The sequence below is a fragment of the Tasmannia lanceolata genome, unplaced genomic scaffold, assembly GCF_043159265.1.
Source record: "Tasmannia lanceolata isolate RefF3 unplaced genomic scaffold, GAP_Taslan_0.1 ptg000054l, whole genome shotgun sequence".
Lineage (NCBI taxonomy): Eukaryota > Viridiplantae > Streptophyta > Magnoliopsida > Canellales > Winteraceae > Tasmannia > Tasmannia lanceolata.
The window spans coordinates 1038231-1054516 of record NW_027518731.1 but is presented as its reverse complement, the minus strand read 5'-3'; the positions used below and the strand labels follow the sequence as shown (position 1 = coordinate 1054516).

The 16286-nt window shown below is 37.9% G+C and overlaps 1 protein-coding gene across 1 annotated transcript; it reads right to left on the bottom strand.

The window, feature by feature from the left end:
• Window positions 1-365: 365 nt before the first annotated feature.
• On the bottom strand, window positions 366-14780 carry LOC143864794 (GroES-like zinc-binding alcohol dehydrogenase family protein). The gene is made up of 9 exons (XM_077375623.1): window positions 14468-14780; window positions 12258-12393; window positions 12000-12069; window positions 11772-11865; window positions 4544-4757; window positions 3023-3164; window positions 1633-1803; window positions 938-1160; window positions 366-605 (listed from the first exon to the last, which is right to left on the bottom strand). The coding sequence occupies exons 1-8, from the start codon at window positions 14706-14708 to the stop codon at window positions 969-971; spliced, it is 1260 nt and encodes a 419-aa protein (XP_077231738.1). The 5' UTR covers window positions 14709-14780; the 3' UTR covers window positions 366-605; window positions 938-968.
• Between the last annotated feature and the right edge of the window lie 1506 nt (window positions 14781-16286).

The window sequence follows — 16286 nt, the reverse complement described above, 5'->3', positions numbered from 1 at the left end:
AATGGGATATTTTCAGAAACCCCATGAACAGGATACATTATGGGAAAATGAAACTTCCGAAAGACTTGTTTTTTTTTTATTGCATCGAAAAAGTAGGGGTGCAACTCGGTTCGGGCTGAACCAGAACCCTACTGGTTCAACCCGATTTTGGCTCAGGTTGGCATTTCCCGGGTTAGGTTGACTTAGGGTTAGAAAAAGACAACGCGATTTAATTTCGGTTTAGGTTAGGGATGAGGCCTTGTGATTGTTTTGAAGGCAATTGCAAACCTACTAGAACCCGAATTTTTGCCATCAGAAAATTTTCCATCAACTTTTTTTCCATAAATCCAAGCACCTAAATTCACCACTAATCAAAATCCACAACATAATCAAGTAATTATTTAGACAAAAAATATCAGAAAAGATTCTTGACATAATCTGAGTTTCATAAACAATCATCAAAACTCTAATAAATTAACTTTTATTGTGATCTTGAAATAAGTTTATGCACTTCCCTTGTTCCAACTATTTTCACAAATCTTTTCACTAAATCCCGGATCTTGACTCAATCAACCAAACAGTTAGCCACCAAGCAGCAAGCACTTCTCCTTTCCTTTCTGGTAAAACTGTAGCATACACAAGGAAACATTTCAGGCAAATTGCTTAGCAATAAACAAAAAAAAAAGGAACAAAAATGCTACTGATATTGGCACTACCATGTTTTAATAATTGCACAAGCTCGGCTTGTCTTTTCTGTTTTAAGTGGCGTCAAAGAGGTTTTGGGGAATGGTAATAACCTTTGACAGTTGTTTAGATAATAAAAGACAAGATGAGTTTGTGCAATTATCAAAACATGGTAGTGCCAATATCAGTAGCTAACAAAAAAATGGGTCATGACTTAATGACTACATTTAATTAGAAAGGAAAAAATTGCATATCAAAAGCTTTCTCGAATTACCTTTTCCTGCTGAGATTTGTTAAGTTTTGAACTACATGATCTCCACGACGGCTCGGCCGACAATATTTCCGCTGTCAAGGTCTTCGTACGCTTTGCCTGCTTCCTCGAATTTGCACTTTCTTGAAACTGCAGCATTGAGATTGAAGATGCCTGTCTCCGCAAGTTTAACCACCAGAGGAAGATCTTGCCTTGCTCTAGCTCCATATGAGCCAATTATTTTTATCTGCCAAATAGAATTATGACCTTTTTGTCATTTACCTGTTTTGACAAAATCAAGATAAAGGCATAAACAGAATCATGTCAACCATGTTCATGTTTGGATTCCTTTATCGATGCCCGGCACTGCTCAATAGTGAAAAAGGGTCAGGTGAGTGTCGTGAGTCAGTGGAGAAATGAGTTAGTGCAAAAGTCGATTGCTCAACAAGCATTACATCATCTCCATACATCTTCCCTGAGATGAGTTGGGGAAAATGAATTCGATAATCAGCAATAAGCCTCGAATAACTATAAAAAATTTATTTTTAGAAAAGTTTGATACACCTTCAGTGAATACAAACATAACGAAAGCCATAAAAGAATTGAATTGAGGAACCTTATGAAATGAAGAGAAGTACAAAAGACGAAAGTGAGTAATGAGTGCCCATATTCTATTAATGAAAGGTAAACAAAATAGATGCGAGACAAATAAGACATACCTGCCTGCGAACAAGACGGGTTATATCCACCTCCCCTAGAACATTGGATGCAGCAAGCCCTATCATTACAGCTTTGCCTCCATCACGTACACTTTGGGTGCACTGCAAAAAAGTTTGTGGTTTCCCTAATGCTTCCACAGCAATGTCTACACCCATTCCCCCAGTTATTTCCTACCAAGAGCAAAAACATAAGATACTGACAGAGAACTCATACTGAACCATACAAGAGGTTTCATTCAGAATGAATGTTCCCAGAGTTGTTTTAGTAAACTTGTAAGTTAAGTATTTGATAAGATCTTTTGAGTAGAATAAGGATATGAAGATTAGAATAAAGAGACTAAGGGGCAGCAGTTATACATTCTTGGTTTTTAAGTAATGGAAGAAAAACATGAAGAGAACTCAGCAATCTCAATAGAAAAATAGAAAGAAAAAGATATCATGACCAGATCCAGCATATAGACAGCCAACTATTGTAATCATATCCTGAAGGCTTCATTTTTACAGTGCAGGGGTTTACAAGATTTCGGTGGAAATCTAGTAAAATTCAACGAAATTTCGCTGAAATTTTGGATTTATATACTTTCAGTGACGGTCCGGGCCAAAATTTCAGTATTTCGGCTGAATTTAAAACCACATTTCACATGTAATTCAGATAAGTATACAAGCATAGTACATACATCATATTTCACATTCAATTCATATAAATATAATTATGTAACACATACTGATATAGTATACCACTAATGCACTTACGATTTTAGTTTCGGTATGCATTTCGGGTTTTAGTTTCTGAGAGACTCATCCAGTCTTTCTTGTCTCTGTGAAACAACCAGTTACTCCAAAAGCTCAAGCTGCTGGAGATGGCATTTATTTAATCTTTTATACTTTAACACTCCCCCTCAGATGTGGACCCTCTTTTTAGGGTTGGCCTACATGTGGCACGCATGTGTCCCCTTTTTTTGGGTTGGCCATTACATGTGGATTTTTTAATATCAATGAGTTTTGAACACAGGACCTTTGCTTTGATGCCATGTGAAACAACCAGTTACTCCAAAAGCTTAAGCTGCTGAGATGGCATTTATTTAATCATTAATACTTTAACAGTCTCCATCATCTTTATCATATTCATAGCTTAATTATCATGATAAACTGATTAAGTTTAATCAATGAAACTTAGAAGGTTTAGAAGATTCTGCTTTCCAATAAAGTAGTTCAAATCCTTAGAAACTTATTAATGAACATTAATAGTCAGCACACTTGTAATCATACAGTAAGCACACTAAAGTACTGCTACCACTTAAATATGTACTTCTAAAGAAAACATGATAAATACAAAAATTCTTTGTTTAATTATAATCTTAAATAAAGTGATTTGAGTACAGGAAAGCACCTTTATCCTATCAACAGCATCTTCTTTCATTGCATTTACAGTGTGAGTTGCTCCTAGTATCTTTGCATTCTGAAGCTTTTCATCATGGACATCAACAGCTATAATTTCAGCAGCTCCAAATGCCCGGGCTATCTGTAAACAACTGGGACAAGTAATTTAGTCATAATGATGTAAATGGAATTATGGGACTTGAAAGAAGAGCTGTTGAACTGCCTGTGATGAATTTTTTTTTCACCAAAATAAAGTATATTTATGGCATTAATGTTCAACTGCATTAAAGTTAGTGTAATGCTTAGCCAGTAGAAGGAAATTCAAAAGATGCACAATAATGTTGAACTTCAGTTGCCATACTCAACAAGAAATTACCATTACCAAAGCAATACCATTTCTGATCACTTCCTATCAAAAGGAAATCACATCACAATGCATTTCCAAGTGAATACGACTTTGATGCATATACATTGAAGCCAAAATTGCACTTGGAGAGATTTTTCATTAACTTTAAAAGTTATACGGCCTCTTAGATTGTGTTCAAGTGCTTACATCCATATACGTTTTCATCACCTCAAGGGCACATACGCATCTTTCCAGAACATTCAACACAATGAAAATGCAAGCCGGGATGGCTGCGAAACTTCACCTTTGCGAGCGATGGGCTTCACTTGACGGGAGGACGAACGGGGAACTTCCAGTTTTTATTAGGATGCCGTTACAGCGGGGAACTTTATACACAATCTTGTAAGGAATGACGAAACACACCAAAATCTCTTCAAAAAGAAAAGTTACATGTATCTCTGCGCTTTTCTTCTCTGATTAATACATTTCCATTTTATCGCTCGAAAAAAGATGATAATAAAATATAGTACAACAAGTTTGTTATACAATTCTTTTTGGAAAAATCACAGGTCTTTAAAGAACTTTGGATCGATTTTTAGAAACTTGGAAACAAATTTTAGAATTTGGGAGATGCTAAACCCACAGGAGCCCCTGTAGAAAGGGCTGAGAAGGGCGGCATTATTGGAGCCACGCCATAGTTCGTGCATTTATTGTGGCACTGAAAACGGTTGAAGCAAATGGCGTGGCTCCAATAATGCCGCCCTTCTCAGCCCTTTCTATAAGGACTCCTGTGAGTTTAGCATCCCTCTTAGAATTTTGCTATTGTAAAAAAATAAAAGAGCTTTCATCAGAAAAACACCTAATCAAAGAATCACAATTCCTAAGTCACCTGTTCTTTAGATCAACTACAGCCCAAGCAATCAGTGTGAACCACGCTGGAATCTGCTGCTACTAAACAGACCACACAACCATGAAGAGTCAGTAGCCTGGGACATTTGGCCACTAATGAAATGTTTTGGAGGATTTAAATAGCATCTAATTGTCAGTCTTTTAATGATCTTATATGGAACAAATTTAGCGGCCCGGAATTATCCCCAATCTATGAATTGAAACTTACCTTTCATGTGACATAAATACCAAAAAACATGATAGAAATATGATCACATCTCAATTTTAGCGCATCACCTTGATCCCACACCACCAATTCCAATCACAGCAATAGCATCTCCAGCACGCAAGTCAGCTGCATGTCTCATAGCACCGTAGGCAGTAAAGACTGCACATCCTAAAATAGCGGACTCTGTATATGGCAATGAATTTGGAAGAACTGCTAGTGCATTTGCAGGCACAACACAGTACTCTGCAAGTCCTCCCATACTGTACATATATACCGGCTTCCCTACACAATATAGAAGACTTTCAGTGATCATACGCAGGAAGTGTGTACGGCAAAGAAAATGGAAGTACATGATCACTAATATTTCTAACATCCGCAGAGTAAGGACAAATACCTATTCATTGTTAGGGCATAAGACACCACAAAATATGTTCAAACAATTGTCATATAGCCTCAATTAGTTCATAGTCCATTAGTTAAGACACCATAAAATATGTTCATAAAAATTGACATATAGTCTCTATTAGTTCATAGTCCATCAGTCATTCATAGCCAACAAGAAAGAGAATCAAAACCATTTTTGTTAAAGCCTTGAGAGGGTCAAGGCTCTCATTGATAAATGACAACTTAAGCGGAGAATGCTAATAGAAATACTGTCAGATTTATGAAATTATTTAGGAAGAGCATTGGTAGCCTCATTAGGATAACATAATATATGACTAAAGGAGACCTCAAGCCCAATAGACAATCCAAAATCTCATCAATGATGCATGCTAATCTCCATGGTCAACAGCCAATCTTCAATATCCATAGAACTTACTTGAGATTGATTTCCAGAATAGTCTAAACACTTCAAATAGTGCACGAGTTTCAGTTTCAATTAAATCTTCGATTTCAATAGAGAACATGACTTGAATTCCTTTCTCTCACCTCTAAACACATCCTCCAACATTAATCAACCTAGGTGCTCAAATACCAAAGAGAAGAATACAAAGAAGACAACTCATGGAGATGAAGTTGATTTTACTTGATCATTGCAAAGAGAGATTAAAAAACCTATTCCAGGATTTACCTTAGACCATGTGAAAATGACAAAGATACCCTTACTCATACAATTATTTACATTCTAACAGCACCCATAAAGCTAATATGTTTTCTCGAAACATAGAAAGCCTGTTAGTTGAACATAAATGCTGATCTCCTCTATGGCATTTCGAGTCGGTCATTCCCTTTTTTTGTCTTTGTCAGTTATTTCTGAAAAAATTGCCTTCAAATAATGTAAGAGAGTTGCAATGGGAGACATATCAGTTGTCAAAGCATTGTAGAGCAACCTTTTCCCCAAGTATCAATAGAAGCTTGATTCCTTTCCAGATTGGGAATTATAATACGTGTGTGTTGTGCGTGTGGGGGATGGGGGGTGCACCCCATGTGGTTTTTGTGTTTGGATATAGATGTTTTGTCTTTTATTAGAGATTTTTCTTGAGTTACTTGGCAATGTCCAAGATGAAGTAACTAATATTTTTAATATCTTCCATAGGATTTATCCATAACCAATTTGAGAGCATTATCAAAAATCCTTTTGATCTGATAACGGTGGTGAGTATATTTCTCATGACCTGCAAGGTTATTTGTTGGAGAATGGTATTGAGTCTCAAACCACGTGTTCATACACAACTCAGCAGAATAGTTTTATTGAACAAAAAAACAGACATCTTGAAGTCACAGGATATCTCCTAGGTATGAATGTCCTAAAATTGTATTGGGGTGAAGCAGTTATTAATACATTATATAATTAGCCCTCTCAAGTTTTGAGTGAGAAATCTTCAAGTCAAATTCTTAGACCGCATTACCCATTGCTTGCCATCAATCATAAGGGGTATAGGTTGTATGTTTCATCCATATTTGGAGATATGTTTGTCTGACTTGGTGTTCCATCTTGATGAATGGATCACCTAGAGGCTTTTTTAAGACCTCCAGTGGTTTCAGGCAGGGTGATCCTTTGTTTCCATTCTTCTTCTTCATTTATGGTTGAGTCACTTAGTCGGATGATGGATAAGGCTCGTGTCGAGGGTCACAATGAGGGCTTCATAGTGGGTTCCCATGGGTTATAGATTTCTACCTTGCAATATGGTGACGATGCTCTCCTTTCATCAGCGCAGAGGAATATAAAGTGGGGAATTTAAAGGTGGTTTTGAGATGCCATGAAGTAGTGTCTATCCAAAGGATAAACTTCTTCAAGTTGGCAATGATGGGTATTCATTTGAGTGAAGGAGTCGATGGTCGATTTGCTCGGATCAGTAGGTGCAAAAAGGCATCCATCCCCAACACTTAGGGCCCCCTTTGTGCGTCGGTTGCCCGTCGAAGGGGCTTTGGGACCCTACGATTGAGAGGGCGGAAAAGAAGTTTTCTCCATTGACGAAGAGTCTTCTTTCCTTAAGGGTAGGATCTTGCTTATCAATGCAGTGCTCTCCAACCTCCGTCAGTACTTCAGATCTCTCTTCCATTGTCCTATTGGTGCAAGTGATAGGCTTGAGCAGCTTCACAAGAATGTTCTCTGGAATGACAAAGAGAGTAGGAAATACCATATGGTTAGTTGCTATGTAGCGTGTAAGACTTAGTTTGATGGGAGTCGCGGCATTAAGAGCCTTAAAAGTGGTAAACAGTGCCTTATTAGGGACTTGACTCTAGCAACTTGGCGAAGAGCGGGTTCATCTTTGGTGGATGGTTATTGCTAGAAAGTAAGGCTCTAGGTTTCATGGGTGAGTTTCATTGGATGATGTTAAGAGTGGTAGTGTAATTACATACCCATCTAGGGGTATTCTTGTCTTTTTTTGTAACCCTACTTCGCTATATTCGTGTGGGAGGTGAAAAACTCTCTCATCACTTCTCCTCCATTTCTTCTCTTCTATTCTCATTCTCTTGTGAAAGTTAGGATACCATTAACATAGTATCAGAGCTAAAGGTTTGAGTCGTGCAAGAGATGCAAGATGAAGATGCCGCCAACCATCTCTCTCTAAGTGCCGGCCCTTCCTATTCCCAACCCAGATTGTGAGATATTTGAAGAAAGCTCCTGGTAAAGGATTGTTCATCAGAAAGCATAGTCACATGACGATTGAGGGGTATTCAAATGCAGACTGAGCAAGATCCCCGGCAAACAGAATGTCTACTACTGGTTATTGTACTTTCATTGGCGATAATTTGGTATTGTGGAAAAGCAAGAAGCGGGATGTAGTAGCCAGGTCAAGTGCAGAGAATATAGGGCCATGGCTAGGGGTGTAAACGACCCGAGCCGAGCCGAGCTTGGCCAGGCTCGGCTCGGCTCGTTAAGTCAAAGACTCGGCTCGGGCTCGAACCAGGCTCGGGCTCGAACCAGGCTTGGGCTCGGCTCGGCTCGGTCAGGCTCGGCTCGGCTCGCGAGCCTTAACGAGCTTGCCTTATAAAGTTTCTCACATGCAACTCCTGTTGGTAGCAAAAGCAGCAAATAAGAAAAAAAAAACGTAATCATTACAACCCAAATGTTTTAAATGAAATATTACGAACAAAAAGCTAAACGTTATGACAATTACGAAAAAATTACTAATTAAAAGTTTCTAGTTATGACAATTAAAGAGAAAAAATTAATTTCTCCGCCGCGTTTTTGTGTGAATGTGTGATGATGTTGATGTTGACAACACGCATCACTGCGTTCTTGTGTGAATGTGTGATAATTTGATGTTGACAACACTGTTGACAAAACAGACAAAACAGATTAGGATATTATTTTATAAAAAATGTAAAGTGGGTTTCTTAACGAGCCGAGCCGAGCCGAGCCTGGCCTAACTCGGGCTCGGCTCGTTAAGCTTAACGAGCCTGGCAAGCCGGCTCGGCTCGTTAAGGATTCGAGCCGAGCTCGAGCGAGCTTCCGAGCCCGAGCCAAAATTGACACCCCTAGCCATGGCCTATACAAGAAATATGAATTGATATGGTTGAGATCATTTATGTCAGAGAATAGATTGCCTTACTCATCACCCGCTTCACTACATTATGACAACAAGGCAGTAGTTCATATAACATTGAATCCAGTCTTTCATGAGAGGACAAAGCATATAGAGGTGGACTGACATTTATTCGTTAGAGGATTCAAAATAGGGAGATCTGCATAGTTTTAACCAGATCAAATGATCGGATAGCAGACATGTTCACTAAACCTCTAAGCAAAGCAAGGTTGAGTGATTTGTGTACCAAGCTAGAAATGTATGATATCTACACTCCAGCTTGAGGGGGAGTGTTAAGAGTGGCAGTGTATTTACATACCCATGTAGGGGTATTCTTGTCATTTCTTGTAACCCTACTTCACCATATATATATATATATAGAGGAAAGTGAAGCTACACCGCCGGCTTAAAATACAATGGGCCCACATTGTTTTGGTGATCCAAACCATTCATTTGATTGGCCCTCACATAGATAGGGTGTCCACCAAAAATCAGCTCCACAGGATCATCCCAACCCTACGATTTGTGGAGGCAAAAATGAACGTGTAAAAACCTTCACAAATTTGTCCATTTTTGCCTCCACAGTTTGAAGGGTTGGGATGATCCTATAGAGCTGATTTTTGGTGGACACCCTATCTATGTGAGGGCCAATCAAATGAATGGTTTGGATCACCAAAACAATGTGGGCCCATTGTATTTTAAGCCGGCGGTGTAGCTAAGTTAGCTACACCGGCGGTGTAGCTTCACTTTCCTCATATATATATACATATTTTCGTGTGGGAGGGTGAACAACTCTCTCATCACTTCTCCTCCATTTCTCTCTTCTCTTCTCTTTCTCTCATGGAACTTAGGATACTATTAACAGATGAGTACAGGTTTTACGGAGCCATCGCTTGAAGAGATATTATGAGATCGACCAACAGCATTCAGTTGGGCATCTGTTTCAGAATGAGAAATGGAATGTGGATTCTTTTCTGGAAAGATTTAGGGTGTAGTGATCATCCTCTGATGAAAGGTTACCTAGGTCTTTCGAGAGTCACTTCTGACAGATAGATGAGTGTTGGAGACTCGTTTGTGCAGAGAATGTTAATAGAAAGCTCACAGTCACATCATTCTTTGGTTAGCTGGCCCCACTCGCTTCACCCTCTCTTGCTAGGAAGGTGTTAAGTCCTCACTTCGTTTCGTGTTTGTGCTTTTTGTTGGACCTCTTGTTTGGAAAAGACGCTTATGAATGACCAATGGTGAAAGGGTAATTATCAGCAAATATTGTATGTGTTGTGCAGGCGAGGAGACAGCATCCACTGTAGCTTTGTCAGGGAATATAATTCTTCATTCTTAGCCTCTTCATGATGGTTTGGACAGTCCGAAATCATATTGTGAACCTTGTTGAGGCTTGCGATTTTGTACCATGGCGCACTAAGGGTAGATTTCTCTCGACCCTATCTCTCTCAGAAATTTGTGGTTTATTTGAATGGAGAGAAATTGAAGAATATTCAAGGGGGCAACAAAGGGGTGTGTAGTATTCAAGCAGGTTTCTCTCTTCAATGGTTCGATGGGTTTCCATTTTTCATAAGTTCAGACGATTCTCAGAGCCTTCCATTCGCTTATCGTGGATGTGATTCATTCAAGCGTGATCCCCTCCAATAATCCGGTGCCTATATGGTCACCTGCAAGCCCTGGTTTCAACACGCTGAACTTCGATGGTTCTAACTTAGGAAATCCATGGAAGAGAAAGAAGGAATTAGGTTTTGCTAGATCAAGAGTCGATGCCAACTGCATAGCAATAGCAGACAGTAATTGTGAACTTATGTGTATTAAAATGCTTCTTAGAGAAGCAATAGTTAATGTTGACATGCCTTTTTTTTTAATGTTGAAATGCCTATGAAACTGTTTTGTGACAATCAAGCAGTAATTCATATCACCTCTATTGAAGGAGAGGAGAGGATGAGAGAACAGGGAAGATATTGAGAGAAAAGAGTGAGTTATCAACTTCGTGTAGAACTCTTGATTTTACTTCTCTACTCCTTGAGTCGAGTAAAGACACTAATTAGTAATATGAGCACAGACCTAAGATTTGTCTCCCTTCCACAAAACACCCTTTAAAGGGGGATAGTACTTCACCTAAGCCAACATAGTATCACTTCCACAAAAGTAGAAGGCAATAACTGTCTTTCATGATTCAACATAGCTAACTATTGATGTAATTGCATATTAAATAATTATTTGTGTGCCTTAACGAAGTGCTTTTAAGTTGACTATGAGACAATCACATTAGCATTTTATGTCAGTTAAATAAAATAACTTTCTCTCTTATTTTTATGTTTTTATTTTCCGCTACCCCTGTTCTTTAAAAAAACATACGAGTATTAGGATTAACATAACTGTTTATGATACTATTTGATCCTCCATTTTTTTTTTAAAGGTTACTATTTGATCCTCCATAACACCCATCCACCACCCCAACCCAGCATAAACACGCAATTCCAATACAATTTTCGATGGGAAAAGTTTGTCAAGAATAGTAAATGATATATCATTCAAAAAAAAAAAAAAGAATAGTAAATGATATGATTCAACAATGGACACCATTGGTGATGTTTGCTGCTGGTGAAACTCAACAGCATTCAGCTAATGATGGGAAGCAGGACTTACTTAATCCCCCCCCTTTTTTTTTGTTGTTGAAATGGGCAAAGGATTGAGACTTGATCTCATTCCCGAGCAGGAAACCAAAGAAATGGGGCCCACTTCCCATCGTTGACTGGACAGTGATAATGTTCACCTAAATTGAAGTTCTACTCGTGCTGCCAAATAGCAGAACAATTTCATAGTTCATACCTGTATAGTAGTTACTACAGGTAATCACAAGGAAGTAAAATAACTTAATAGCGCTTTGGTGCAATAAATGATATAATTACTGTGCCGAGAAGTTCAGATATTATTTAGTCAATGTACACTAAAAACACAGTTGAAAAGTAAAAAAATTTAAATACAAGAAATCTCTCTCCTAGAAGGGTCAGCTGGGTCCTTGATGCCATCTTGAAAAGAACAAACCATATAAGGCCTGGACAAAATTAATTATACTCTTGAAATACTTCATGATTTTTTCCTTTTTGAAATACTTCATGATTGTCTTCATTAATACATAGGTTTGAGTAAATAGGACATGAAGATAGAACCAGGGGTACTTAGCTAACTTGAAACATGAGTGGAGCAGGAATTTTTAACATGACACAATGAACTGAAAATGTTATAGATTAAAAAAGATGGCAAATACAAATTTGCAGCTTGGAAAGAAAATGATGAAAGATGGATAGATGACAACCATTGCTGCGCAGAAAGAGCCGGGTTTCACCATCATAAAGTGTTCCTTTTGCCCGATTGTATGCAAAGAAAGCCTCACACATATCCTCTTGACCCTGATTCATTCAACATTAATAACTCTTTAAGACATCCAATCAGTCATGAATATCAACATTTAATAGCTAACAGCAAGTATGACATAATGAAAACATTATTTAGTCAGAAAATACAATAGGATAAGCAATGTTACCTTCACGCAGAAGAAACAGTTACCACAAGGCATTATAAATGCTCCTACTACATGAGATCCAATCGGAAACCTGGAATTTTATAAGCAAACACTTCAATATAGATTCCTTCAAGCATGCTATTATTTATTTACTTATTCATCTGAAATCAATTATCAATTCAGTTACTTGGATCAACTTAAGAAGAAAATATTAAAAGCAAGGCCATGTTTCCCATATAGAGATGGTGTGTCGACAATTTCCTTTAACTAACATTCTACCTCTTTATAACTCCATTGTCTGTATGTTCTCCATGTTCTACTACCTCTCCAGTTATTTCATGGCCCACAACACATGGACTTGCAAATGGAAGTTCTCCCTTGATGACATGAAGATCAGAATGACAGACTCCACAGGCTGCATTCATAAATTTGAACGTTAAATGCCAGCACATAATAATCAACTAGGTTGCTCAATGATGTTTACAGTGGAACAGAAAACCTACCAAATTATATACCCACATGAACTTGGTTATGGAAAAGCATACATCCAAGTTATGAAAGGGAACAGAAACTTCGGTTTAGGAGCAAAATATCCAAGGAAAGAGAAAATTTCAATGACGGGGTAAGAAAATAATGCTTACTGCTCCAACATCCTCAATCCAAAGCAACACCAAGTAAAATTCTAAGATAAGTGATCTTCATAGGACTAAAGGATGAGTAATAAGCATCTCAAGCAATATTGGCCTAGTGGGGGGATCTAGGATCATGTGGCCAAACATTCTATCGGACAGTTCAGATCCACAATTGATGGATATATGTCGGCAATAAATCAGTCTCGCACCCTCGGATAAATATTCATACATACATTTACATGCTAGTATCTATTTTCATAAACTTGCCATAGGCTCTTGATTTTAAGTGCGACAACAAACTGTAGTTATACACTTCATAAAAGCTAACAACTACTTGAGGAATCCACACTCAAGCTCTCCAATTCTATTTCTCATTTACCTTTCCAAGTGTTCCTCTTTCTTTTTCTTTTGTCTTTGAATGTTCAAATGTGATATAGGACCTTGAATGGGATCATACGTGAAGGATCAATTTGCCATGAGTAGTTATCAAAGGAGCTTGAAGATGATGCAATTCACAATATCGATTTTTAAAGAATAGATAGAAGACCTCTCGTACTAGGGGTTCCTCATAATAATCAACTCAATACGGTCAACTTAATGGCTCTTGGACATGAAGGTGAAATGTTCCTAGGGGTTCTGGTTGCACAAAAGCATGGATGGCTGACGGGTTTTGCTTGACATTTGGGTGCCATGCCATTAAAACTCCTTGTTTGGTTGCCAATATGGCATTGACATCCTAGGAGACGGCCAAGGATGGCTCCTGGTTAATTATTGGATGTCTGTTGATGTGTGACCATTGTCCCCTCCTTATGAAATCCAAGCCAAAATCGACAAAAAAAGGTGAATTTTTGCTTGGATTTCTTGGGAATGATGTTTTTTAATTTATCTCTCTTCTCTTTCTACATTGGTCCCCATACTACTAACCTATGAGGTTGACAATCAAACACTAAATACCACTATTCTACGAGGTAAGTTCCAGGTAAAATCAAATGCTAGTCTACTCCCTATTGACTACTCACACCACTAATCTACGAGGTAAATATCTGCAACCAAACAAAGAACTAAAGGTTCATTCCTATGCAATTCCATATGATTAGAAGGGTAACAAATTTGTTATACTATTTTCACACATGGATGGGTGTCGCATCATCTGTATTTCTTCAATATCATCACCTTTGACTCCAATCATGCACTAAATAAAATTCTTTTCTCCTGTTGAAATATTGAAAGAAAAAAAAACAGAATTTTCTGGATAGTGAGCTCGTAGAAGAAATCCAAAAGCCAAACCCCTCTTAGCTTAGGCGATTTATCATGGATCAATCGTTTCAAATTCATGAAAGATACAAAATTTGAAACACATGTACTAAGGCCCTGTTTGGATGGAAAGAAAAAACGCTTCTTACAGAAATTCTTTTCTTGGGATAAATTTTTTCTTTCTATGATTTAGAGGAAAATTATAAATCAAAGTTAATTTAGAGTGATATTATCATAAATTGAAGGACCCTCTAAGAAAAAATTGAATAGAATTCGTTCAAGTAGAAATTTAAGTTAATATTTTTCCTCTCCAAACTTTTCTAGAAAACCCCTGCAATCCAAAAAGGGCCAAAATAAATCTCTATTTCCTATCATTCAAAAGCAATGAAATATACAAAGCAAACACTCATATTCGGATTGTGGGTTCGTTGAAGAAAACCAAAATCTTAAACTCACAGATTTATCACCAATCAATCGAATCAAATTCAGATAATGTTACAATGAAACCTAACATTGCTTATATAGAGATAACAATAATCAAATTTACGTGCCTAATCTAATCCAACTACTTAAAATCTAACCCAATCTTAGAAGATTTAAAACCTTTGGTTTTGATGAGGATTTCTCCAGCTTTGGGGCGAGGCATGTGAAATTCTTCTATAGTGAGGGGTTTATTTGGTTCCCAAAAAACAGTTCCACGCATGAAAGAAGATCCACCGTTGAGATGATAAGAACTCGCGTTGATTTTCTCTGATTTGGGAACCCCATGGCAGATCGATCTTAAACCAGTCGAGGGTTTCGAGAACCTTCGAATTAGAGAACGAGAGATAGAGAAAAAACCCATCGTGTTAAAATCCAGAAACTAGACTTTCTCTCTGCGTATTATATAGAGTTTATGAGTTCAGGTGAGGTTTGGCTATTGAGGAATCGTTGTCAGCAATACGGATAAATCCGAATTTTGCCGAGGAATGCTACTTTAAAGCGCGATCTTGTCGTAATGCAGGAGGATTATATCAAGATACGCTATCAAAGAAGGGGTATTTTTGTCATTTATTAAAAGAGAAATTATATGGTGCGTTCAGCCCAAAAATACAGCGGGGCCTGGCTACATTGTTTAGGTCATCTAGACCATTTATTTGTTGTAAAATGGATGGCACAATCCTATCTACGTCCGGGCCCAACAAATGAATGGTTTGGATCACCAAACAATATGGGCCCCATTGTAATTTTGGGCATGCATGGCCGTCCATGATCTATAAACAAAACGATCTATTTGTGATTGGGACCGTTGATCTGATTTTACATCACATGACAACGTCAAAAACCACCTAATCGTTAAAAAAATACGGCGATTCCTAATTATAATGCAAACCTCGTTTTTTAGAGATAAAATATGATTTTGTAGGGATAAAAAAAACATAAGGGTAGAACTTAAATATCTTTTTAAGGGTTAAAAAAAAAGAGAGTAGAACTTAACTGGAACGGTCTATCTTGGGACACAGGCACGCAACCCAAGAAAAGTTCTTATCCGTAATCGACGACCAAATACAGTCAGGCTCCGTTTTGGCTCGGATGGTAGTGGAATAGGAAGTCAAAGGGAGGAGATAAGCATTTTGATTTGCCTATAATTACCTCAGAAAATTGTGTAGTACTGTTTGGTTGCGCGACATAAACTCGAAGAGTAGGAGAAAAAGTAGGGGGTGTCATTACCAATATAGGGAGAGGAGAGAGAGCATCATTTCCGAGAAAATTCAACCATAATTCTTTGCTTTTGGAAGAAGGGGACTAGAAAGAGACAAACAATTATTACATGAGAGACATCTAAGAAAATCAAAGGGAGTCAAATGCATTTTGGCAACCAAACGTGAAATGACATGCCAAATCCAAACCACATTCCAACGAATGCCGAGCTTTTGTGTAACCAAACAAAGCACCTTGTCGGGTGTAAAAAATCAATGGCTTGAATACATCTTAAATTATTTTTTCATTATGTTTCGTCAGAGGTTTAAAGTCATACGATGACAATGGGGCAATGGACAATAGGCTCTATTTGTTACGGTGATAGATTATCCTACACCTTGCAATGTGCCCATGTTGTACTAGGGGAGACAACCCGTGTATTTATCTTGGAGAATAGTGGTCAGTAGTGTTTGGTTGTCAAGCTTATATAGCAGTGGTAAGTGGTCGGGGGTGTCATTACCAATATAGAGAGGAGAGAGAGAAGAAAAGATAGAAAGAACCAAAAGAATACCATTCCCAGGAAAATCCAAGCAAAATAATCACCTTTTCTTCACATGCCATGCCTCATCACCAAACAAGAAAGAGACAACCAGGTGACACCCTTGATATTCTTCCAGGATTTCACTGCTATATTGGCAACCAAACAAAGTTTTTTGATAATGTGGCACCTAAAAACCGTATA